The 23,185-nt window shown below is 55.1% G+C and overlaps 1 protein-coding gene and 1 non-coding gene across 2 annotated transcripts in view; one reads left to right on the plus strand and one right to left on the minus strand.

The window, feature by feature from the left end:
* SIPA1L3 (signal induced proliferation associated 1 like 3) overlaps positions 1-20,793 on the plus strand; it is a 254,992-nt gene extending 234,199 nt beyond the window's left edge. The window contains exons 20-25 of the mRNA XM_055553137.1: positions 5,116-5,281; positions 6,083-6,326; positions 10,803-10,946; positions 14,683-14,818; positions 16,495-16,576; positions 17,985-20,793. Coding sequence (XP_055409112.1) covers positions 5,116-5,281; positions 6,083-6,326; positions 10,803-10,946; positions 14,683-14,818; positions 16,495-16,576; positions 17,985-18,128 — 916 coding nt within the window. The 3' untranslated portion in view covers positions 18,129-20,793. The remainder of the gene's footprint in view (positions 1-5,115; positions 5,282-6,082; positions 6,327-10,802; positions 10,947-14,682; positions 14,819-16,494; positions 16,577-17,984) is intronic.
* LOC129632664 (U6 spliceosomal RNA) lies at positions 11,385-11,489 on the minus strand. The gene has a single exon (XR_008704651.1). It is a non-coding gene; the product is annotated as a U6 spliceosomal RNA (small nuclear RNA).
* Positions 20,794-23,185: the final 2,392 nt, after the last annotated feature.

The raw sequence follows: 23,185 nt of genomic DNA on the forward strand, positions 1-23,185 counted from the left end.
GCCCACTAACAGTGTCAGGCCATGTGGAACTTGCAGTGTATAGATAGATGTGGAGCTGAGGTCAGAAAGAAGGTTCTAGCAGGATTTCTTCCAGGAAGCCAGCCCTCCGCTGGAGAATCAAGAGAGCCCCACTCAAGTCCTAGGGGTCCTGAGAGCTGGGAAGATAGTTTCAGCAAATGAACCCAAATAAAGCAAGGAAGGAATGCTTGTGTTCTCCCGGCTTGACTTTTTAAAGTATCTCTATCCTTTTATTTATTTATTCTTGTTGGCTGTGCTAGGTCTTCATTGCTGTGCACTGGCTTTCTCTAGTTGCAGCAAGAGGGGGCTACTCTCTACTTGCGGTGCGAGGGCTTCTCATTGTGGTGGCTTCTCTTGTTGCAAGCATGGGCTCTAGGGTGCGTGGGCCTCAGTAATTGTGGTACACGGGCTTAGTTGCTCTGTGGCATGTGGGATCTTCCCAGACCAGGGAGCAAACCCATGTCCACAGCATTGGCAGACAGATTCTTAAACACTGGACCACCAGGGAAGTCCTCTATACTTTCTCCTGGTTTATGGAAATCATTTAAGCTTGCTGGGAAAGGAAGGGAGAGCAGAAGGGAGGTTGGAAGGAAGAAAGGAGATGGGTAGGGAGGTCGGCTGATGGGTTGGAAGGAAGGTCAGTTCTGTGTGATACACATTTAATAACTCAGTCGGTGTGCCTGCCAGCCTCATCCCCAACCCTGGACATAAACACAGACTGCAGGTGAGGTGGGAGGAGTGGGACCCCAAAACAGTTACACAGGACAGTCACTGGGAGGTGAAGACAGTGAAGAAGTAGCACAGGAGAGTGTGATGTAGCTCACCTGGGCTGGGAGGGAGCCACAAAAGGTGGAGTGTCAGGGAAGGCCTCTCTGAGGAGGTGACATTTGAGTGAAGCTGGGTGGATGAGAAGCTGCCATTTGCGGGGAATGCTGGGGAGGTTGTTCTGGGCAGACAGAACAGCTGGTGCAAAGGCCCTGAGGCAGGGACTTCCCTGGCGTGTTTCAGGAACCTTGGGAAGCCTGTATGGGAGGAGATGAGGGCTGAGGCAGGGTGGAACAGATTGTTTTGGACCTGGTGGGCTGTGGCAAGGAATGTTTTTAGAAAGAGAATCCCTCCCACATATCCACCTTAGGAGCTGAGAGTTTAGTAAACTTGAATATACCTGTATGTGGGGCTTTCCTGGTGGCTCAGACAGTAAAGATTCTGCCTGCAATGCAGGAGTCCTGGGTTCGATCCCTGGGTTGGGAAGATCCACTGGAGAAGGGCACGGCAACCCACTCTAGTATTCTCGCCTGGAGAATTCCATGGACAGAGGAGCCTGGCATGCTACAGTCTATGGGATCACAGAGTTGGACACAACTGAGTGACTAAGCACAGCACAGCATAAGCCGTGTGTGTTTTGTTTCCTAAAAATGCTTTCACACCATACATACCACTTTTTTTTTTAATTTTTATTTGGCTGCACCAGGTCTTGGTTGTGGCACACAGGATCTTTAGTTGTGGCAAACTCTCAGTTGCCACATGTGGGATCTAGGGCCCCTGCATTGGGAGTGTGGAGTCTTAGGCACTGGACCACCAGGAAAGTCCCCATAACTTGTTTACTCCCATGACGTATCTGAGCAAACCTCTTCCCATGTCATGTGGACCAAGTTCTCCTGTCTTCAGCAGCGGGAGGGGATTGTTCTGGGGTGCCGCTGGCCCTCCCTGTGGGGCCTCACCCTGCCACTGCTGGCCGGTGCTGTTTCCTCCCTAGTCAGGACTTCACGAAGCGTCCCCGCACACCTGGCACCTTGAAGGGGACACTCCCAGATGTAGAACTCCTAGGGTGGAGAGAGTGCATGGTTTTACATTTTCAGCAGGTCATTTTACACCCTTCCCAGAGGGGAGCCTCATGGGCAGCACCCCTTGTGCAGGGGATTCTGGGAAGTGGCAAAATCAAAAGGGAAGCGGCAAGGGTGAGGCCCTTTTGAGCTCCCAGGGGAACGGCATGTACTCTGGGGTGTGTGTATGGCTTTCTTGCTTTTGTCTGTTTCTCTCTTTTGGATAGAAAGCTTTTCGTTTGCCCAGAAAGCATACTTGCCTAAAAATGACGGAGCCAGAATTACCCTAGCCCTGGAATTCTCATTTGAGAAGGAATACGACCTAACAAGAAAAAAAAAACTTAACCACCCTCTCTTCCTTCCTTTGTTGAAACTCCAAGGCTGGCAGCTGAGAAAATAAGAGAAAAAATAAAAAACATAGACTTCAGTACCCTCAGGAGCCCAAGATATCCTATTTCTTCCTGAGTTCAAAGACTCTTCTCTTTTTCTTTCTTGAGTTACACAATGACGAAGTCTGGGTGTCAGCTCTTTTTAAGCTAGTTTTTGTTACTATTTTTGCTATAATATATGATTATAGCAAAATAAATTCAACCAGTTCAGAAGGGTGTTTGTATCAGATGAAAAGTGAAAGTCTCATTTTTCCACCTTCTAATATGACTCCTACTTCCCAGAAGTAATCATTGTTCATAATTTCTTCCAGGATTTATTTTTTAATGTATAAAAGCTTTTTAAAAAATATGTATTAATTTATTTGGCTGTGTCTGGTCTTAGCACGTGGGATCTTTGTTGGGGCATGCGAGCTCCTCCATTTGGGGTGCCTGTGTTTCTCTTTAGTTATGGTTCCTGGGTTCAGTTGCCCTGCAGCATATGGGAATCTTAGTTCCCCGACCAGTAATTGAACCCACGTCCCCTGCATGGGAAGGTGGATATTTAACCATGGGACCACCAGGAAAGTTCCTATAAAAGCATATCATTACACCCAATGTGATTATGTTTCCCACACTATACATCTTTCATACACCATCTCTTTGATAGAAACGTGACAGCCAAGCACTGTCGTGATGCCTGTGGGCTCTGCAGCCCGGTGGCCTGGACTGGAATCCTAACTCCTCTGCTCCCAGGCTTAGTGACTGTGGACAGTTCCTTTAACCTCTCTGTATCTCAGTTTCCCACCTGTAAAGTGGAGATGCCAATTAACAGTGGCTCCCAGGGAGGGCTGCTGTGTAGGTTTCACAGGTTAGCTCACATGGAGCCCTCGGACTGGTGGATAGCGCCCGGCTCTGGGCTTCTGTTGCTGTCATTATTTCTTTCCTGGGGTGGGGGGCGTGGCGATGGCAACACCTCAGATGAGGGATCCGGTGTTGGCTGGAAAAGTAGGACCTGATCCCAAAGGCTGGGCCAGACACAGGAGGCAAGAGGAGACTGCAGGGGAAGTCCCAGGAGTGGAGGACAGAGAGCCCCCAGGAGCCAGCTTGGGCCAGGGAGCTGGGGTGACAGCCTGTGGTGCCTGCAGAATGGGAAGGAGCAATAGGAGGGGACTGTGTGCAGCTCAGGGTGCCCAGCACCTCCAGAGAAACGGTCAGAAGAGCAGCTCTCATCTCCCCAGCGTCCGCCCGGTGAGGTGCTGGCCAGGCAGTTTGCAGCAAATTCCAAAATGTAGTAAGGTCCCTGTGTTTTCCTGCAAACCAAGGATCAGAGAGGTGGTGTGACTTGCCCAGGGTCCCACAGCAGGAACAGGCAGAGTCTAGACTCAGACCCAGACCTGTCTGCCCACCAGGGCTCCTGCTCTTAACCCCAGACTGTGCCTCAGTGACTTTTAGATCATAGAGTCTTCTGGAAGGCAGCCCTGGGTCAGCTTTGGGAATGCTAAAGAAGAGTGTGGTGATCAGAGTGACCTGGCTCACAAATCAGCTTCTGAAACAAGATTGGAAGTTGTTCAGTCATGTCCGACTCTTTGTGACCCCGTGGACTATATAGTCCATGGAATTCTCCAGGCCACAGCACTGGAGTGGGTAGCCATTCCTCTCTCCAAGGGCTCTTCCTTACCCAGAGGTCAAATGCAGGTCTCCCGCATTGCGGGAGGATTCTTTACCAGCTGAGCCACCAGGGAAGCCCAACGAGAATGGGACACCCAGTAGAAAAGCGAAATATTAGCAGTCAGAGGCTGCTCCAAGCCCTTGTGCCTCATCTTCTAGGTCCCCCCAGCCACCCTGTGATGCGTGAGCCCACCCCACATGATGGAAAGCAGAGTGAGGGGGATCTGGTGCCAGGCCCTGGAGCGCCCAGGCCAGAGGTCTGCTGTCTGTGGCCCAGCCCTGGCCCAAAGGGACCGGTCCCCCAGGGGAGTCTAACTCTGTGGGACCCTCTCCCTCTTCTGTGGCTGGAGTCCCTGGTCCACACCATCCCTGTTTTCCACCTGAACAACTCCGGAGTTTCCTGTCTCCTTGTTGCCATGAGGGTGATGTCTCTGTCCACAACTCTTCTAAAGCACAAATCAGGACCAGGCACTCAACAGCTCAGACTCGCCAGATGCAATCCTGAGACCCCTCTGTGGCTCATAAGTTCCCGAACACCTGCCCCAGCCCCTCCCAGGCCTCCCCTCCTCCCCCTCACCATCTTGCCCCTCACGTCTCTATAAACTCACCAGGCTTATTCACACGTCTCAGCCCAACACTCGCTGATCCCTCTATCTGACATCCTCTTCTACCAGCAGATTCCTGCCTTCTTCCCTTTCTGCTCAGATGTCATCCCCTTAGAAAAGCCTGCCTTGGGGCTTCCCTGGTGGTCCAGTGGTTGAGACTCCATGCTTCCAGTGTAGGGGGCACGGGTTTGATCCCTGAGCAGGGAACTAAGATCTCCATGCCATGTGGCACTGCCAAAAGATGATAAGAAAACCCAGCCTCCATCCCCAGAGACGCCTATCCTTTTACCCAGCTTTATTTCTCTTCAGAATGCCTCTCTCCACCTCGCACTATGGGGTCTCTCTCCCTGCTCATTTATTCATGGTCAGTCTCCCTGACGGGTCTGCTCCACGTTCACTGCTGTATTCCCGCTGCTGAGCACACACACGGCAAAGAGTGGGTTTCCAGGACACATCTGGGGGATGGGCAAGTGGAGAGGATAACCCAGGTCTCATCTCTGTCCATCTTCACCGGGTGACGTGGGGACACTGTGGTCACTCATCCAGTGGCGGTTGGCTCCCTGGGGTCAGAATGGCTTTGAGAGGCGACTCAAGCCTCCCAGGACCCTTCTGACCATGACCTTCTCCTTCCAGGCAGGTGGACAGCAGCACGAAAAACGTCTTCGGGCAGCCACGGTTGAGGGCCTCCCTCCGAGACCTCCGCTCCCCACGGAAGAACTACAAGTCCACCATCGAAGATGACCTAAAGAAACTCATCATCATGGACAACCTGGCGCCCGAGCAGGAGAGAGACACCGGCGTACGTAGAGGCTGCCCCCACCAGGCACACACCCATGCTCCCATGCGTGCAATCAGACAGGCAGAGGGAGGCGGGGCCGAGCCAGGGCACCTCCCTGCACTCACTCCAGCCTCTTCCTGCCCGCGGCACCCACCAGCCTGTTGGGGTGTGTGTGTGCCCCTTCAGCCAGGAGTCAGGATGCCACTCAGGATGTTGGTCAGGGATAGGATCACAGTGTGAGCCAGCCTGGCAGGCTCGCGGGGGCTTTATACCCACTGGACCGCTCTCACATCCTTCTCCCTGAGCGCAGGGTGGAAGCAGCACCTGCCTGCCCAGACCACAGGACCAGGAATGGAGGGGAGTGCTCAGGGGGCACTTGGGCTCCTGTGACCCAGAGGTGGGGGGAGGCCAAAACAGCAGGCGTTCTCTGTCCCTCTCGTCTCTGCCTCCCCTGGTGGGCCAGGCGCTTGGGCAGGTGCGCTCTTGTTGGGACCTGGGTGGCCCCAGTCTCTGCAGGGTTTCCCTCCCACCAGCCCAGGGGGGAGCCAGCATTCTGTCCCAGGTGGTCCCCACCAACACCTGGGTCTCCTGCTCTAGCTGAGGTCACCCCACCTTCCCTATCTCCCCTGGAGCTGGAGAGTGGGGTCGGCCCTCCAGACCCAAGTGGGCTGCAAAGAGGGGAGGAGGAATCCTCAGGGATAAGTGGGGTACTTTGGGCAGAAATGGATGCTGGGTGGGTGAGGACTGCAGATGGTGGGGAAGAAGCATCCGAGGGCAGTGACCATGGGCTTGGCCGTGACCACACCCCTGTCCTGGCAGCAGTCTCCACAGAAGAGCCTGCAGCGGACGCTGTCAGATGAGAGTCTGTGCAGTGGGCGTCGGGAGCCCAGCTTCGCCAACCCTGCCGGCCTGGAGCCGGGCCTGCCCAGCGACGTGCTCTTCACCAGCACCTGCGCCTTCCCCTCCAGCACGCTGCCCGCCCGCCGCCAACACCAGCACCCCCACCCGCCTGGCGGCCCTGGCCCCGTCCCCACCACCGCTAGCAACAGCTTCCCCGAGAAGAAATGTGAGCCCGGGAACCTGGAGGCTGGTTGGGGGTGGAGGGAGCAGGAGGGCATGAGCGTGTGGATCACCTCGAGGTCAAAGGCCATGGGTCCTCAGTGTCAAAGTCAGGTGAGGGTGGGAGCTGAAGTACACGGGAGCGTCCGGGGACTGTGGCGGTTCAGCACATTGGGTGTCACCCTCAGAGCAAGGGATTGTTGGCCAAGCATCAGTCACCTAGGAATGGGGGACCCCCAAGGATTGAGGTCATCTGAGACCAGAGAGAGGGCATTAGTCTCTCTAGGTGTCTCTAGACTGGAAGCTCATTACTAGGGCCCTGAGGATCAGGGTTTCCATTATGTGCGCCCCTTCCCCAGCTCCCTGTTCCAGCACCAAGCAGATTACCTCATGAATTTTTTTTTAATATTTATTTTTATTTATGTATTTATTTGGGTGCTCCGGGTCTTAGTTGCAGCACGCAGGATCTTTAGTTACAGCCTGTAAATTCTTAGTTGTGGCATTTGGGCTCTAGTTCCCTGACCAGGGATCAAACCTGAGCCCCCTGCATTGGGAGCACAGAGTCTCAACCACTGGGCCACCATGGAGGTTCCTGTCTTCACATACATGACTTCCTCCAGGCCTGCCAGCTCTCAGCAGGAGGGGATACAGTGGTGTGACCACCATCAGCAAATATTTACTGAAGGAAGTGCTATGTGCACGGTTGCGCGCTGGCTGGACTGAGCTGGCCTTCAGTCCGCACTGTAACCCTCTATCCACAACCTCAGAGGCTCTGAGACTGGAAGGCAGGGCAGAAGTCTGGGCCAGGCCCCCCCGGCAGTGCCCGACCTAGACGGATATACGGCTGTTCATGGCCCTTCTTCACCCTACTCGGCGTGAAGCATCGTTTGCTTAGTTGAGGAACACAGGTGTGTTGAATGGGGGCCGCTGCCGACCTTTCCGGGTGTATGTGCATGTATAAAGTATGTTATTACTTTGTCAGATCGCCACAAACCTTGACTTCAGAGATGTGCCCACCCCAGGTTTCAGCTGAGGGACTGTGCCCTGTAGCATCTGATGGAGCCCTTTTGTATACCACAGAGGATGGGATGGAGGCTCAGGGACTTTTTTTTGAGGGCTTCTGTCTCCCCCCTTAAAATTCTTCCACAGCTTCTCATTGACCTCGTATCTGGGTCCATAGACCTTGCCCTGATATTCTGGGGCTCCACCCTAGGGCCCTTCCTCAGTGCCTCCCTGAGAACCTCCTGGCCCACACTCTCTCCTCAGGGTATTCCAAGTGACTGTTCCCCCTGCCTGCCATGCTACTCCCCCAGCTCCGTGCTTGCTGCCTGACTCCCGCTTCCCCTTTAGGGCTTTGCTCAGATCTGGCTCTTTGCTGGAGTCTCCCGTAAGCCCCAGGCTGGGTCCTCCCTCCTGGTTTAAACTCCAGAGCCCCTGTTCTGCCCCTCCGTTGCCTTCTTCCCACTGTCTCCAGCCCCTGGTCTGGGCCAGGCTCTGCTGTAGGCTCTGGGCACCCAGCAGTGGGGGGCACACAGCACCTCTGCCCTGGTGGCACTGAGCTTCCCGGCGGTTTCTCTTGCTTCCCTGATCTTCACTCTGTGTCTCCTTCATCAGCCTCTCACCTCCACTGCCCTGTCTGTGCCAAAGGCAGGGCCTGGCACAAGGAGGCATTTGACACATGGTGAGAAGGCAAGAGACGGGCCAGGGCAGGAGGGTGCACAGAGATCACAGACAGACGGACAGAGTGCCTGCCTGGCTCTACCTATCCTTTCAGTCGTGTCAAAGATGCTGCCTCCTCCAGGAAGTCCTCTCCCTAACCAGGCTGAGTCAGGCAGCTCCTCTGGGCACCCCTTGCCCCCGGTTCCCTCCTGTCCCATCATGCTGTCTCAGCCTTGTGTTTCCCCTTCACAGCCCCACTCTCTCCCGGTAGTCACTGTGTAGGAATGAGTCTGTCTCCCCCGCTGGACTGAGGACTCCCTAAGAGCAGGGCCCAGGGTTGTTTGGGTCCTTACAGTGACCGCAGCCCAGGGCCCTCTCTCTCATGAAACACACACACACACACACACACACACACACACCACACCACACCACACCACACCACACACACACACACCACACACACCACACCACACACACACACACACACATCACACCACACACACACCCCCCACACACACACACCCCACACACACACCACACCACACACACACCCCACACACACACACACACACATCACACCACACACACACCCCACACACACACACCACACACACACACACCCTTCTCTGTGCCCATCTGACTCTCCTGTCCTCCTGAACCTGAGAGCCCCATCTCCATGCCTGCTCGAGAGCCCTTCCCAAGCCACGTCGGGGCTGAAGAGGGGCTGTCAGCCCGGTCCCAGGCTCCGCTGATGAAGAGCCCTCAAGGCCAAGGAGCCTCTCACGAGGCAGCGCCTGAGATGACTGGCGTGGCAGAGGCAGCTGCTCCCACGGTCCCCACCTGCTCGGCCGTGAGACACTAGGAGGCTGGAAACGGGAGCGTGGGGATTGAGGACGTCCTTCAGCCTGCCTTCTCATCCATTCCCCTGAGCGTTCATTCACTCGCCAACTAGCACCTCGCATCCTGAGAGCCGGGTGGCCTGAGATTGTGGTCAGGTCCTGACCTCACAGCTGTAACCTCCCTGTGCCTATAGAAAAAGCACCCACCTCACTGAGTTAATCCGAGAATCAAACAAGCTAGTACATGGAAAACACCAAACTCAGGGCCTGATATGCAGTAAGCGCTGAAAAACACTCTAGCTGTTGATGTATTTATTTGTCAGTGTTTTGTCGCCAGGAGAGAGCATTCTAACCTCTCATCAGTCAGGTTTTTGTCTCTGAACTAAGACATGAACAGGGAGCCTCTCAAGACCAATGCCGCATGGGGCTGGGTCAGCGTCAGGCCCCACGTGTCAAAATCAGGTGCCCCCACCAGCGAGAGAGAGGGTGCAAGGCAGCTAGCTTCCTGCTCTGAGCCCCAGTCACCCGCTCTGTCACGCAGGGTCATAGTAGCTCTTCCCTCCTGGCTAATTTGGGGGAGTGGGGGCTAAGAGATGATCGCTGTAGTACCCGGTGTGGTGCCCGGCGAGAGGATGAGCCTGGGGTACATGGAGCAGGCCCAGCCTTTCTTGCCGGAGTCACCGCCTGACCTCCATGCTTCACTGTCACCCTCTGCCCTCCCCTGTGGGGTCTGTGAGGCCCCAGCGAGTCAGGGCCTAAGCCCCGCAGGAGGCCTCCATCTCTGCAGCAGATGCCGCCGTTGACGTGCTGCTGGTGCCTTCCATCCCTTCCAGCACCCTGAGACACACTCTGCTTGTCATGTCATGCCTGAACCCACCAGGTCTCCCCACAGTGACCCTAAGCACCAGCCGTACCCCAGAGCCCCACGATCTGTCTGCAGCCCTCTGGCACTCTGCCCTCTGCTCCAGACGCACATGGCCTGCACGCCACCCACGGCTCCGTGCGGGTGTCTCGGGCATCTCATACTCACACCTCCAGAAGCCTCCCTTCTGGTCCCACCCCCAGCTCTCCCCAACTCAGTGCCAGCTCCCAGATCCTGAAGTCCTCCCAGAGGCCCCTCTGTCTCACACTCACGTCCACCCTCAGGGAATGCTTTCGGCCCCACCTGCCAGGCAGACCCAGGACCTTGTCCCTCCAGCCGTACCGGGTCCTGTCTGCCTTCATCTCCCTCCTGGACCGTCCCAGGAGCCTCCTCACAGCCTCCCTAATCCCCCCACACAGAGCTGGAGGGACTCAGTGGATACCTGCAACAGCTCAGAACCCTCCTCTGGCCCCATCTCACTCGGGGAAGCGATACGGTTCTTGTCATACCTGCAGGGGCCCTGCACCATCCAGCCCTGTCAGCACCTTCTGTCCCGGCCACGCGAGCCGCCTCTTTTTTTTTTTTTTTTTTTAAAGTTTGTCTGTGCCGGGTCTTAGTTGTGGCATGTGGGATTTAGTTCCCTGAAAAGGGATTGAATCTAGGTCCCCTGCAGTGGAAACATGGAGTCTCAGCCACTGGACATCTACAGGAGTACCCTCCTTGGTGTTTCTTAAACCTCCAGGCACGTTCCCGCTTTAGGGATTGATTTCTCACTGGTTGGTTCATCTGCCCAGAATGCTCTTCTCCCAAGGTGTACCCCCTGACCACACCCCAACAGCCTCGCCGCCTCCTGAGTTTTATACAAAAGGCCATCTTCTCCACGAGGCCTCCCCGGCGCCCCATTTCAAATCATACCCACATAAATATCCAAGACTCCTACCCCCTTACCCTGCTGGTTGTTTTCCATGGCATTTATCATCTAATAAATATAATTTATTCATTTAATTATACATAAGTATAACAGTTATGTAACGTTACATAATTGTATGGGAAGTGTAAAGGAACGTGTTCATTTCTTTATTTCTCCCACGCTGTCACTCACACCCATCCTCTCCCCACCCAGCCACCATCTCAGCCTCCGAGCTCTCACTGGCCGATGGGCGGGACCGGCCCCTGCGGCGTCTGGACCCGGGAATGATGCCGCTCCCCGACACAGCTGCTGGCCTTGAGTGGTCCAGCCTGGTGAACGCAGCCAAGGCCTATGAAGGTAGGCGCCTTCCACTCAACCCCAGCAGATCCCACTCCCTTCTCTGTTCTGGAAGGATCCACAGAGGGCATTAGAGCTTTTTGTTCTTTCTAGCTTACTATATTTTACTTGTGCCTCTATACTGCTGTGCTCAGCTGTGTCTGACTCTTTGTGACCCCATGGACTGGAGCCCACGAGGCTCCTCTGTCCATGGGATTCTCCAGGCAAGAGTACTGGAGTGGGTTACAATTTCCTCCCCCAGGGGATCTTCCCGACCCGGGGATCAAACCCATGTCTATTGCATTGGCATATGGGTTTTTACCACAGAGGCACCTGGGAAGCCCACTTAGCCTCTTTGTCAACATTACCTTTTTTTTTTTTGGTCAAACTGGGCCTTTTTCTAAGAAGGAAGATGTGTTTTCTTTTTAATTTACTTTTTAATTGGAGGAAAATTGCCTAAAAAATATGGAGCACTTCACGAATTTGAACGTCATCCTTCTGTAGGGGCTACGCTAATCCTCTCTGGCGACCCAGTTTTAGTGTGTGTGCTGCCAAAGCGAGCACGGCCTTGAGGCTTTAAAGGGGGACACACTCAGGTTCCAGGATCGGGGGAGGCCAGGGTTCACGTCCTCCCTGTCTCTTGCTCACTGTGCAGTCCTGGGCAAATGTCTTCCTCTCTCTGATGCCCCCAGCTAGCTTGTCTACAAAACAGGAACGAGACTGTACCCACTGCCTAGGGCCACAGGGAGGAATCTATGAAAACTGTTTATAAAACTTGTCATCACAGAACATGCCATCAACAGAGAGTGCTCCCTGTTATTATTTTAGTGTGAAAGTGTAGTGATCCCAGTTGTACTTAGATGTACTTTGGCTATAAGTGGCAGAAAATCCAGTGACTTAAACAAGGGTTTATGCAGTGAAAATTCCAGGGTTGGGCAGTCAGGCTGGTGGGCAGTAAAAATTTCTGGGGTGATCACTTCTTATTAGGGTCAGGTTCCTTCCCCTACTGCTCTGCCATTCCTGGGAACCTCACCCTCACAGTTGGGCTGCTAGAGCTCTGGCCATCATGTCCAGCTCTGCCCGCAGGTAGAGACAGACACCCACCCACCCCACCCCCACTTGAAGGATGTTTTCCATAGCCTCACCTTCCTCCTGCACTTACATCCCATTGGCCTGAATGTCATGGCCACACTTTGCTACAGGGCAGGCTGGGGAATGAGGCCCTGTGCATGGTTGAAATTTGGGATCTATTATTACAGAGAAAAGAGAAAACAGACCATGAGACAGCTGGCTGTCTCTACCGTTTCCATCCCACATGTCCTTGGGCAAGCAGCTTTACCTTTCTCAGCCTCCATTTCCTCATCTGTGAAACCCTGACAGATAAGGATATATTCTTCTGGCTCATTTTTCATCTTTTAGGCCTCAGCTTTGCAGTCCCTCCTCTAGGAAGCCCTCCCTCATATCCCTTAGTCTGGATCAGACACCTCCTCCTGTTTCCCATGGCCCTGATCCCTCGGCCTGTGCCCTTTCTTTTTAATGAATTAATTAATTTGGTTGCATCAGGGCTAAGTTGCAGCACTCAGGCTTCTCTAGTTGTGGCTCATGGGTTTAGTGGCCCCAAGCATATGGGATCTTAGTTCCCTGACCAGGGATTGAACCTATGCCCCTTGCAGTGGAAGTAGAGAGTCTTACTCACGGGACCATCCGGGATGTCCCCTGCAATAAGCTGTTTTTAAAAAGTAAAGAAGGGGCTTCCCTGTTGGCTCAGTTGTAAAGAATTCTCCTACCAGTGCAGGAGACTTGGGTTTGATCCCTGGTACAGGAAGATCTCAAATGCACATGGCAAAAGCCATGGACCACAACTACTAAGCCTGTGCTCCAGAGCCCGGGAGCACAGCTGCTGAGCCCATGTGCTGCGACTGCTGAAGCCCGTGCGCCTAGAGCCTGCTCCACCACAGGAGAAGCCACCACAGTGAGAAGCCCTCGCACCGCAACTAGAGAAGAGCCCATGCACAGCAGCGAAAACCCAGCGCAGCCAAAAATAAGGGGTTTTTTTTTAATGTGAAGGAAAAGAGTGCTCAGGAGAATTAAAAACCAGAGAGATCGCAGGGCAGGAACCCCAAGGTGTGTTGAGGTGTGTTGAAAGGTGTTGAAACGGGTGATGGGTTCACGACCCATGATGCTCTTTTCTCTGCTTTGGGGCCTATTTGAAACTGTTTATATAAAAGCATTTTCAAAAAGCATAAATAGTGAATCCAAGATAGAAAACAGCAGCTATAAAGGATGTTATTTAGAGAATGGGGGAAATTTCCAGGTGGTTGTCTATTAGACGATAATAGCATGTCAGCGTCAACTTGCCTGAGGACGATGTTGTGTAGGAAATATGTAGGAGCATCTCTTTGCTTTCTGGAGACATGTCGTAAAGTACTCATGGGTGAAGTACCAGGATGTTGGTACATTCCCTTCCCCAATGGTTAAGGAAGGAAACACGCACAAATGCAGGAAGTAAGTGTGGCATAACCATTAACAGTGGGTGGATCTTGGGGAAGGGCATTCGGGTTTTCACTGTGCTGTTCTTGGAGCCAGGAGTTAGAAATAAAGGAGCCCGCCTTTGCCTCCCTGGGAGAGGCGCAGCCCCTCCTCTGTTTGTTCTGTCCTAGGACTCACTCAGTGAGAAAGTGTTAGTCACACATTCGTGTCCTACTCTTTGTGACCCCCACGGACTGTAGGCCGCCAGGCTCCTCAGTTTGGGATTCGCCCAGAATACTGGAGTGGGTTGCCATTTCCTTCTCCAGGGGATCTCCCTAACTCAGGGATTGAACCGGGGTCTCCTGCGCTGGGCTTCCCTTGTGGCTAAGCTGGTAAAGAATCTGCCTGCAATGCCGGAGACCTGGGTTCTATCCCTGGGTTGGGAGGATCCCCTGGAGAAGGGAAAGGCCACCCACTCCAGTATTCTTGTCTGGAGAATTCCATGGACTGTACAGTCCATGGGGTCACAAAGAGTCGAACACGACTGAGCAACTTTCACTTTCACTTCTGCGTTGCAGGCAGACTCTTTACCGTCTGAGCCACCAGGGAAGCCCCAGGACTCACTCAGCCAGCCACTCTTTGGATGCATTCAGACTGTTTGCGATTTCTGCCATCATAGAAGGACCACCTAACGGTCCCATGTGAAAATGCAGGCACTGGCTCAGGCCCTGCCTCCGAGCCAGTCACGCATGTGGGGGATGGGACCCGGGCATCTTCGCTTTAACCACCAGCCCCATGAGACTGTTTCTCTCTTCCATACACCTGATAGTCTCTGTTTGGTGTCTCTCTTTGCTTTGGAAGTTTCACAGACATCCTCAGAATTAGGACATAATGAATCCCTGTGTCCTCATCAGCCAGTGTCAACCCCATCCACTTCCAGCCATTTTCCCCCCCCTCACCATTATTGACAAAACCAGGCCATTTCAGCTGAATTGGGGCAGTTCCTTGCCCACACCGCACTCAACTCCTTTCTCTGTCCCTTTTATTTTGTATAAACTGGTCGTCAGATCCGGAGGCTTACTCAGAAACAGGACGGAATATTGTGTTTGTGTCCTGACTTGGTTTGGTTTTTTGGCAAGAATCCATCCTGTATGCCTGTGTGATCTAAGCGGGTGTGATTGGGGAGTGTCCTGGGGGTTTGCGGGAAGGGATTGGCCGTTGCGGGGGGAGGGGTGGTGTGAGGAGGAGCCGGGAGCCCAGCCGACCACTGCGCCCCTCTCCCCCGCAGTGCAAAGAGCCGTCTCGCTCTTCTCTCTCAACGACCCAGCTCTGAGCCCGGACGTCCCGCCTGCACACAGTCCTGTCCACAGTCACCTGAGCCTGGAAAGGGGGCCCCCGACCCCCAGGACCACCCCTACCATGAGGTGAGGCTCCCCTACCCCGCCGTCCAGGCAGGAGGCCACCCTGCAGGTCCCCCCACCCCCTCAGCAGCAGCAGGAGGAGCGGCCACTGCCTCATCTAACAGACTTTGGGCTCATCCACTCACTGGGGCCCAGCGGGGACCGAGCAGTGTGGGTCCTGACCTTGCAAGGAGGCCCTGTGCTCCTCACAGCACAGTGATCATTGTTCTGCTGCTTTGAAAATCGATAAGCAGTACCCCCAGTCTTCCCTGCCCGCTGCCTCACGTCCGCCCCCTCTGTCCACCCCACTCCCAGCCTCCAGCCTGCCCTGTCTGCCCCCAGGTCTCCTCCTCTGCAGGTTCCTAAATTACGTGCCGGTGCCCCTGACATTTCTCTCTCACCTCGCCCCTGGCAGGCCCCGGGCGGGACTGTCTGGGGACCCAGCGGTGACTGGGGCCCGAGCCCTGTCCTCACGAGGCTTCCGGGGGCGGGGAGGCGGGCGGGAGGCAGGCCTCTCCCATTTGTCATCTCACATTCGGTGCAGCATGTTTGAGTGCACTAGCTTGGCAGAAAATAGAATCACAAAGAGGGAGAGAGGATGGAAATGGCAGGCTTGCATGTCCGTGGATTTAAATAGTGCATTCCACACTCAGCTGCATGCTTCACCGTGCGGAGCGACGTGTGCGACGGTAGTGCGCTCTACTGTATGGGCAGTTGAAGCGATTTCCGGGGGTGGTTTTGACTCTTCTTGTTTTTCACTTCACACCCTGGCTTTAGACCTCCACCAAAGACTGGCCCCACTGTCACAGCAGAGCTGGGCGGGTCGGGGACGGGGCACTGCAGTGGGGTTGGGAACAGGGTGCGTGTAGAAATGCCAGGACCTGTGGCTTCCCGGCAGACTCCTGGACTCCTTTTGCCCTGAGCTGCTGACCTCCTCCCCCCTGCCTCCAGCCTCCCCCTGTGACTGCAGCTCCCCCAGAGCAGGGAGGAAAGAGTGGTGGGGGCGTGGGGGGTGGGGAGCGAGTCCTTCCCGCTCCTTGGGCGGACGCCCTGCCTCCCTTCTCATCCATCCCGGGTGCATGCGTTCCCACCGCGCCCAGAGGAGCCTTCTGCAAAAAGAGGCTTTCCCCTTCCCCTGCAGGGGCCAGGCAGGCCCAGAATGGGGGAACCCACTCAGGAGGAGCCACAGGCTGGGGTCCTGGGTACAGCATCCCTGCCTGAGCCGCTCAGACTTCACACATCACTGGGTGGGCTCTCAGGAACGGGGGCTGTTACCATCATCCGTCTGGTTACTAGTACTGCCCCCCAGGCAGGCCTTCCTGCTCCCGTGCCCGCTTACACACCCCGAGTGCCGGCTCCGTGCTAGGGCTTGCTGCTGGGTGCTAGGGTGCTGGGTGGGTGGGTGGGGGGAGGGGGCTTTGTACCATGCTGCCCCGGCTGATGGGAGATGGGAGGAATTCCTCCTGGAAGCACACGCTTGGTCCCTCTGCAGGAGGACCACCGCTCACTTCAGGCCTGGTGCTCCCACGCCCCACCAAGTGAGGAGCCCGCCCCAGGTGGAGCGCAGCCTTCCCCCCCAGGCACCCCTGGTACTCCAGCCAGGAGAGGACGCCCCGGCGCCTCAGGGATAAGAGGGGCCTGTAGCCTGGACTCCTCCCAGCTGTGGGCGGAGAGCCTGACCCCATCCCCTGCCTTTGCAGCGAGGAGCCACCCCTGGACCTGCCGGGCAAGGTGCACCAGCTGGAGGCGATGCTGAGACAGCTGCACACGGACCTCCAGAAGGTAAGGCCGCCAGGCAGCTGCTTCACGGGGCCCGCGGGTGCCCACGGGTGGGCAGCAAGGCTGGCGCTCCCATCTCCACCCCCATCCCGTCGGTTCTAGGAGAGGCCACCCAGCTCTGAATGTAGTCATGAGGGAAGAGCTTGATGGTAGGGAAGGCTGGTAACGCACCCAGAAACTCGTAGAAGGAGAATAAGTTGGCCCAACCTTTTTGGAGGGCGGTCAGACCATATTTATCAAAACCGTAATTGTGTACCTTGTCGACCCAGCAGTTTGACTGTGAGAATTCGTCCAATAGAATTCCCAGCACGGGCACGAAGAGACCCGTGAGCAAGGGTGTTCACGGCTGTACCGCCGGCCCTAAAAAACGGGAGCCGGTGCAGCTGTCTGTTCGCAGGAGAACAGTGACGTAAATGACAGGACAGCCATGCCGGGGAATAATCTGCTGCGAATTAGTCATGGCAGAAATCTATATATTCACAGACATACAGAAATCCAGTAACTCAAGGAGAAAACTCAGCATGCAGCAGACCTGTATCCTAGAACACTGCAACACTTAAAAAATGTCTCCCAGCTGTGGGTCAGAGGGCTGCCTAGAAGGTGACATTCCAGATTGTTCCTTATCTCCAGAGTGTGGGAGAGAGGAAAAATAAGTGTGCAAGAGACTCTCGCTTGTTGTTTTACATACTTCTGGGTAAAGGGCCAGAAGGTGGCCAAGTACAATGTGGAAGCCTCAAGCACAGGAATCGTGGGGGCCCGGGTTCAGATCCCACGCCACCATGTAGGGCTGTGTGACACCGCACACATCGCTGCCTGAGCATGTTCCCCTGTCCTGAGAGGGCAGCCCTGCGTCCATGTCCCAGCCCCGTCCTCCCTGCATGAGGAGGTCTGGTCTCCTTTCCTGGTCCAGGAAAATAGGGGTCACAACATCCCACAACCCTGGGTGGCCGCAGGGCTGCAATGAGGTGATCATGGTAACTGTCACACAGCCGCTGCACTTCAGGCTGAGCGCTGAGAGCTCAATATGCGCGAGAGCTCTCAGCCGCCCCTTTCACAGTGTCCTTGTTCTGTGTTTTTGACGGAGCAGTGGGGCATGTGGGATATCAGTTTCCCAACCAGGGCTGGAACCCGCACCCCCTGCCTTGGAAACGTGGAGTTTAGCCACTAGACCGCCAGGGACGTCCTGTCAACCCCCGCCCTACCCCCCTACCCCGCTTTTAGAACTGGGGAAACTGGGGCCCAAAGAGTTTGAGCCAGAGAGGGTCAAACAGGCCCATGAGGTGACCCGCCTGAGGTTACTCAGCTGCTGAGAAGCAGAGCTGGGGTTTGAACCCTGGCAGCCGGGCAAGGCTCACAGGCCGCGGGGGTCCGTTGAGCGCGCGCCCCACTGACACCAGCCCCCGCCCCACAGGAGAAGCAGGACAAGGCGGTGCTGCAGTCAGAGGTGGCCAGCCTGAGGCAGAACAACCAGCGGCTGCAGGAGGAGTCGCAGGCCGCCAGCGAGCAGCTGCGCAAGTTCGCGGAGATCTTCTGCAGGGAAAAGAAGGAACTCTGAGGTGGAGAGGCCACTGCCCCCACCGGCCGCCTGGGCGGGCGTGGGCTCCTGCCCTCCTCTCCCTCGGCCCAGCCCCTGGTCGCAGGTGTGACCAAGATACTGCAGCCCAGGCCCCACTGCCCTTCCAAGGACGGGGACGCTTGGGGCAGCAGTGGGACCTGAGGGCGGCCTCCCGGGTCTGTCTGCTCTTGGGCCTCGAGCCCCAGGGGGCAATGTGGTCTCCAGCCTCCCTCTGAGCTGCTCTCTCTGGTTCCTGGGGGCTGGGCCCATGCCCACACCACCCCCAAAGGGCCCGTCCCACCCTCCCCAGCCAGCCTCTTCCTAGGACCAAGCCATCGGAAGCTGTAGGAAGGGGGGAGGGCAGGAGCGAGTCTCCAAACCCCACAGCTCCAGGAGTTCACAAACCAGGTTTCCTCACCATGTCCAACAGTATCTGGGCTGGTGGGGCCATGACCCCTGCATGAAAAATCATGGTGGGAAACTGGCCCACCGGCGTGGAAGCGGGGCCAGGGCTCCCCATCCTCGGTGCACTGGCTCCAAAAAGCATGGACTTTGCCCCCTCCCCACCCTATCCTCCAAAAAGCAACCGGGAGCACTTTCTTAGAGTTTCATTTATTTTCTTGAGGGGAGGGGATCCCAGAATGGAAAGAGGAAACGCCAGCATTCCAGAGTTAACTTCTTTGAAGGGGAAGCTATTTGCACACTTGGGACCATTTCCACAGTCTTTTTCGACCAGTCCCCAGACTGCCAGAGGCCGCGGCGCCTGGCCCCTCCACCTTCGAGCTACTGACGCGGCCGGGCCCAGCGGCTCCCCCACTCCTCCATCAGCCCCGGCCTCTTCTGGACACCAGGAGGGCCTCCACCGAGCCCTCAGGTCAGGGCTGGAGAGAAACAGCCTTCATCTCCTCTCTGCTTCTGTTTTCCCTTTACAAGCCCCCCAGCCCATCTCGCAGGCCCCCCAGCAGCAACACTGGCGCCCCCCGGGGAACGCTGCAGTGCGCACCCCCACTAGACGCTGGTTCTCCAAAGGCAATAAGGGGCAGCTGGCCGGGCCGCCGGGCCAGTGTGGTACTACGCTGCTCACCCAGGAAACAGAGCTTCTTTTTTTTTTCCTTTAAAAACAAACAAGAAAATATATATATATATATTTATTTTTTCATGTAGAGTTGCGCCAGAACAAGTCTGTATGGTCACACAATCTGTGGATTCCCCCAACCTCAAACTGAGGATCGAGGCTTGTTCCCACTCCCAGTGGGCTGGGGCTCAGTGGGGAGACTCAGAGGGACGCAGGCCTGGGGACCCTGCTCCAAGCAGCACACTCCGACTGGGAGGCCAGCGCCAGGCGGCCCAGCCCACGTCCAGAGACCCCCACCACCACCTCTCTGGGGCCAGAAACCTCGGGAGGAGGCCCACACAGGACACAGACTTTTAAGGAGCAGGAGAAAAGGACCCTGGTCCTGCACCCCCCACAACCAACCTCTGGCCCCTGCAGCAACACTGCAGTCCCACAAGAAGAGCCCTCGGACTTGCCGTCTCCTCTCCCCCAGGAAGGGTGCGGGGAGCGGCCCGCGGGGTCCTCAGCCCTGGCCAACTACTGTGATGTCTCTGCCCCTCTTCCCGGATGGATCCCTCTTGGGAGGGTTCTCCAGGATCACCCACCACACCCCGACCCCTTTCCTCCTCAGCCCCTAACCTGGAGCCTGTCCCGCCCCACTCTCTTTTTTTAAGTCATCTCCTTCTATCTTCAGATCATTTGAATCATCTTGAGGACCTAATCATGTACATTGACACGTGTAAACTAGGATTTTTGGTTTTGTTTCCTGTTGTTTTTTAAGGATCTCTGCAAAGCACATCTATTTAATTCAAGTTTGGTGAAGATAGCAGCAGGGTTTTTTGTGTGTTTTTTTTTTTTTTCCCTCTTTTTTTCCCCCAATATGTTGATTTGTTTCATCTGGATTTTTTTTTTTTTTTTCAATTCTTTATTGTCTTTCCCTCCCCACTTCCCCTCCCCATTCCAGTCTTGAGATTTTCTGGCATGTTTCTGGAGGTTTCAAAAGAAATAAATGTTTCATAGAAGTGGCTTGTGTGTTCACTAGCTGAGCAGCCCCACAGAGTCCCTGACAAGAGGGGGTGTGATCCAGCATCAGCCTCTTGTCCCAAACACCATCACCCCCAGTGCATACACACCTCTAAGAACCCAGGAGCACCATTCTCACCAACTTCTCTTTCTCAAAACCCTAGCGACAGAAATCCAACACTCAGAATGCAAGAAATATAGTGAAAAGCACAAAATACTAACCCCTGGACCACCAAGGGATTCCTTCAAATGTAAGAAATTCTTAAAAAGAGGGAGGTTCTACCCTCACAAGTCATATACTGGAGGCCCAAAACCCAGACCTGGGGCTTCCCCGGTGGTCCAGTGGTTAAGAATCCGCCTTGTGATTCAAGGGACGCGAGGTCAATCCCTGGTCCGGGAAGATCCCACATGCCTTGGAGCAACTAAGCCCATGCGCCTCATCTACAGAGACTGCACTTTGGAGCCCAGGAGCCTCAACTACCAGGCACTGCAGTGAGGAGTCTGCACACCGCAAGAGAGTAGACCCCGCTCTTCACAACCAGAGAAAGCCCAAGTGCAGCCAGAAGTAAATGCGTTGAGACAGAAAAGTTTTTTGTTTTTTGTTTTTTTTTTAATAACGGTCAGCTTGATCTTGGCTGGCCTTGACTTGCAGAGGCTTGAAGCAGGATTTCTGTTCCTGGTCAGAGATTGATGAATCCTAACCACTAGACCACCTGGGACAGTGGCCAGTGAAGGCCCTGGCCCGTCAGCTGTGTAGAAATGGATTTCCACATAGAGATGGAAGGTACTGAAATAAGTGTTCATTAGGAGGAAAAAGAGTACAGTCCGTGTGGATTAGACACACAGGTGGGCTCAGAGAAAGTCGCACCCTCCTGGTAGTTTGAATTACTTTTTCGGGGCATTTCTTCAGGGTTCCTCTGGCCAGTCATCTTGCATTGCCTGGTTCCGAGTCCCTCTTTGGTTTATCCCAGGCTCCTCTCCTGTGTGCCCAAGCATCTCTTAGCCAAGATGGATTCCAGCAGAGAGGCCTATGGGTAGGAGTTGACATCACTTACTATGAGGTGACGCCCCTTCCTTTTGACCTCCAAGGAGCCTTTCTGCTCATGTGTAGTGGGGAAAGTCTACTTGACTTGGAGAATAAAGAATGTGTGGTCTTATCTTTTATCTGGGCAGGGTCCAGCTCTTCTCTCTCCTGCTATTTTGAAGGATATTTTGAACAGGGGAGAAGCCAGCTGTTCACCCTGGGGCCCATCTAGCTCTTGCCTCATGCTTTTTAAAATCTGGAGGTGGTACAGAAAGAAAGCTGGATTTTGAGTTTGGTAACTCTGTCCTCAAACTCTGAGCTGCAAGACTCAGAACGGAGGGGCCCCTGCCTCCCAGCTGGGCTGTTGCCCCAGGCCACACCCTCCAGGCGGGCGCTGGCTCATTTGCACCCCCACCTCTCCCACCCCCATCCCCCGCCCTCGTCTTCTCTCTGCCAGTCGTCTAGTTGGTGGTTTGGAGTGAAGAGCAGCTGCTGCTTCCAGTCCCCGAGCTCCGGGCGGTGTCAGGGTCTTGGAAAGATACTGGTGTCCTCTGGGACCTCAGCCCTGGGCCAGACCCTCCTCTAGGGGCTCTCCTGGCCGGGAGGGGTCCTAAACCCCTGGCCCCAGATCTGCAGCTGCCCTGGTGAAACCCCATGTGCAGTTTGACCCGGCGATCGGGGTCAAACTTATTTTCCAAATCCCAAAATTTGATGTGAGAATCCCATGGTCCAGCCTCTTGTGGGAAGTCTAGGTCCAACTCCGCCTGGATCCGAGAAGCAATCCCACTACCTCTTGACAGGCCTGGCCCCACAGCTGGGGCTTTCTGGCCCACCTCCCCATTTACCTGTGCTGGACTTTATTATTTCTGAGCTCATACCTGACACTTCTCTAACCCAGACCCCCGCCCTGCAAAAAAAGAAAAAAAAAACTCTTTCCCAAACGGGTACATATCCTTTTTCCAGAGGAGGTGGACCAACTATTTCCACACCTCCTAAAAATTCTAGAGTGTTCCAGACGCCCTCCCTGTCTCCGCCCTCCTTGAGGCTCCATCCTCAACCCGGGCTCCCCTCCCCCCACAGGCACGGAAACGGTGGAACAAGCTGTTCTCACATCCTCTCCTGGCGCCTGTGACACACACCAACTTCCAACACCCCACAACTCACACACGCCAGCCTGTGCTCTCGCCCGAACTGTGCCCTGCGCATCCCTTCCCCAGCTTGCCCCAGTTTCTGCTTCCTCTGCCTGTTGCCCCCCCTCGCCCCCCAACCCAAGCAGCCGCCCTCTGTCCCCGCCCCCAGCCTCTCCCTCAGCCTCCCACCCCACTTCTGGCTCTCCCCTCACCCAGCCTTTGAATCCTTCCGTGCCTTTGGCGCTCTCCAGATTTTTCTATTGTCTCCCTCAGTTCTTGACGTCCTCTTCCCTGTGAAGTCTCATCTCTGTATCATCGTCCTGGGACTTTGCCTGTCTTGGATGCTGACTTCATCTCTCTCCCCAAATGTACCTCCTCTCCATTCTCTCTTCCCCTCTCCTGTTTGATGGGCCCTGGTTCTCTGCCTTCCCTTGCGGAATCTCTTCTGCTTCTCTCTCCAAATCACTGACTCCTTCCTCCTTTCTCTGTCTCTCTCCGTGCGTCTGCTATTCTTTATTAGTTATTTCCTCTCTCCCACTAAATCTCCATCTTGTCTGTTCTCTTCCCCCATAATTCCTGTGGCTCCTTCATCTGCATCTCTCTCCCAGATCTATGTCTTCCTTCTCCTGCTCTTTTTTCTGATTTTCTAAAAATGTGTGACTCTCATAGCTGTCTCTTTCCTGACCGTTCTTGTGTCCTGGTTCTCACTCTTCACCTCACCTCACCCAAGTCTGTCTTTCGCCTGATGTCCCTGAATCCGCACCGCCCTTTCCTTTGCCCCTTCCCCTCTTTCCTTTGCCCCACAGCGGGGTTGGGGAGCTCCAGG

Source organism: Bubalus kerabau, chromosome 17 (assembly GCF_029407905.1).
Source record: "Bubalus kerabau isolate K-KA32 ecotype Philippines breed swamp buffalo chromosome 17, PCC_UOA_SB_1v2, whole genome shotgun sequence".
In the NCBI taxonomy this organism is placed as follows: domain Eukaryota; kingdom Metazoa; phylum Chordata; class Mammalia; order Artiodactyla; family Bovidae; genus Bubalus; species Bubalus kerabau.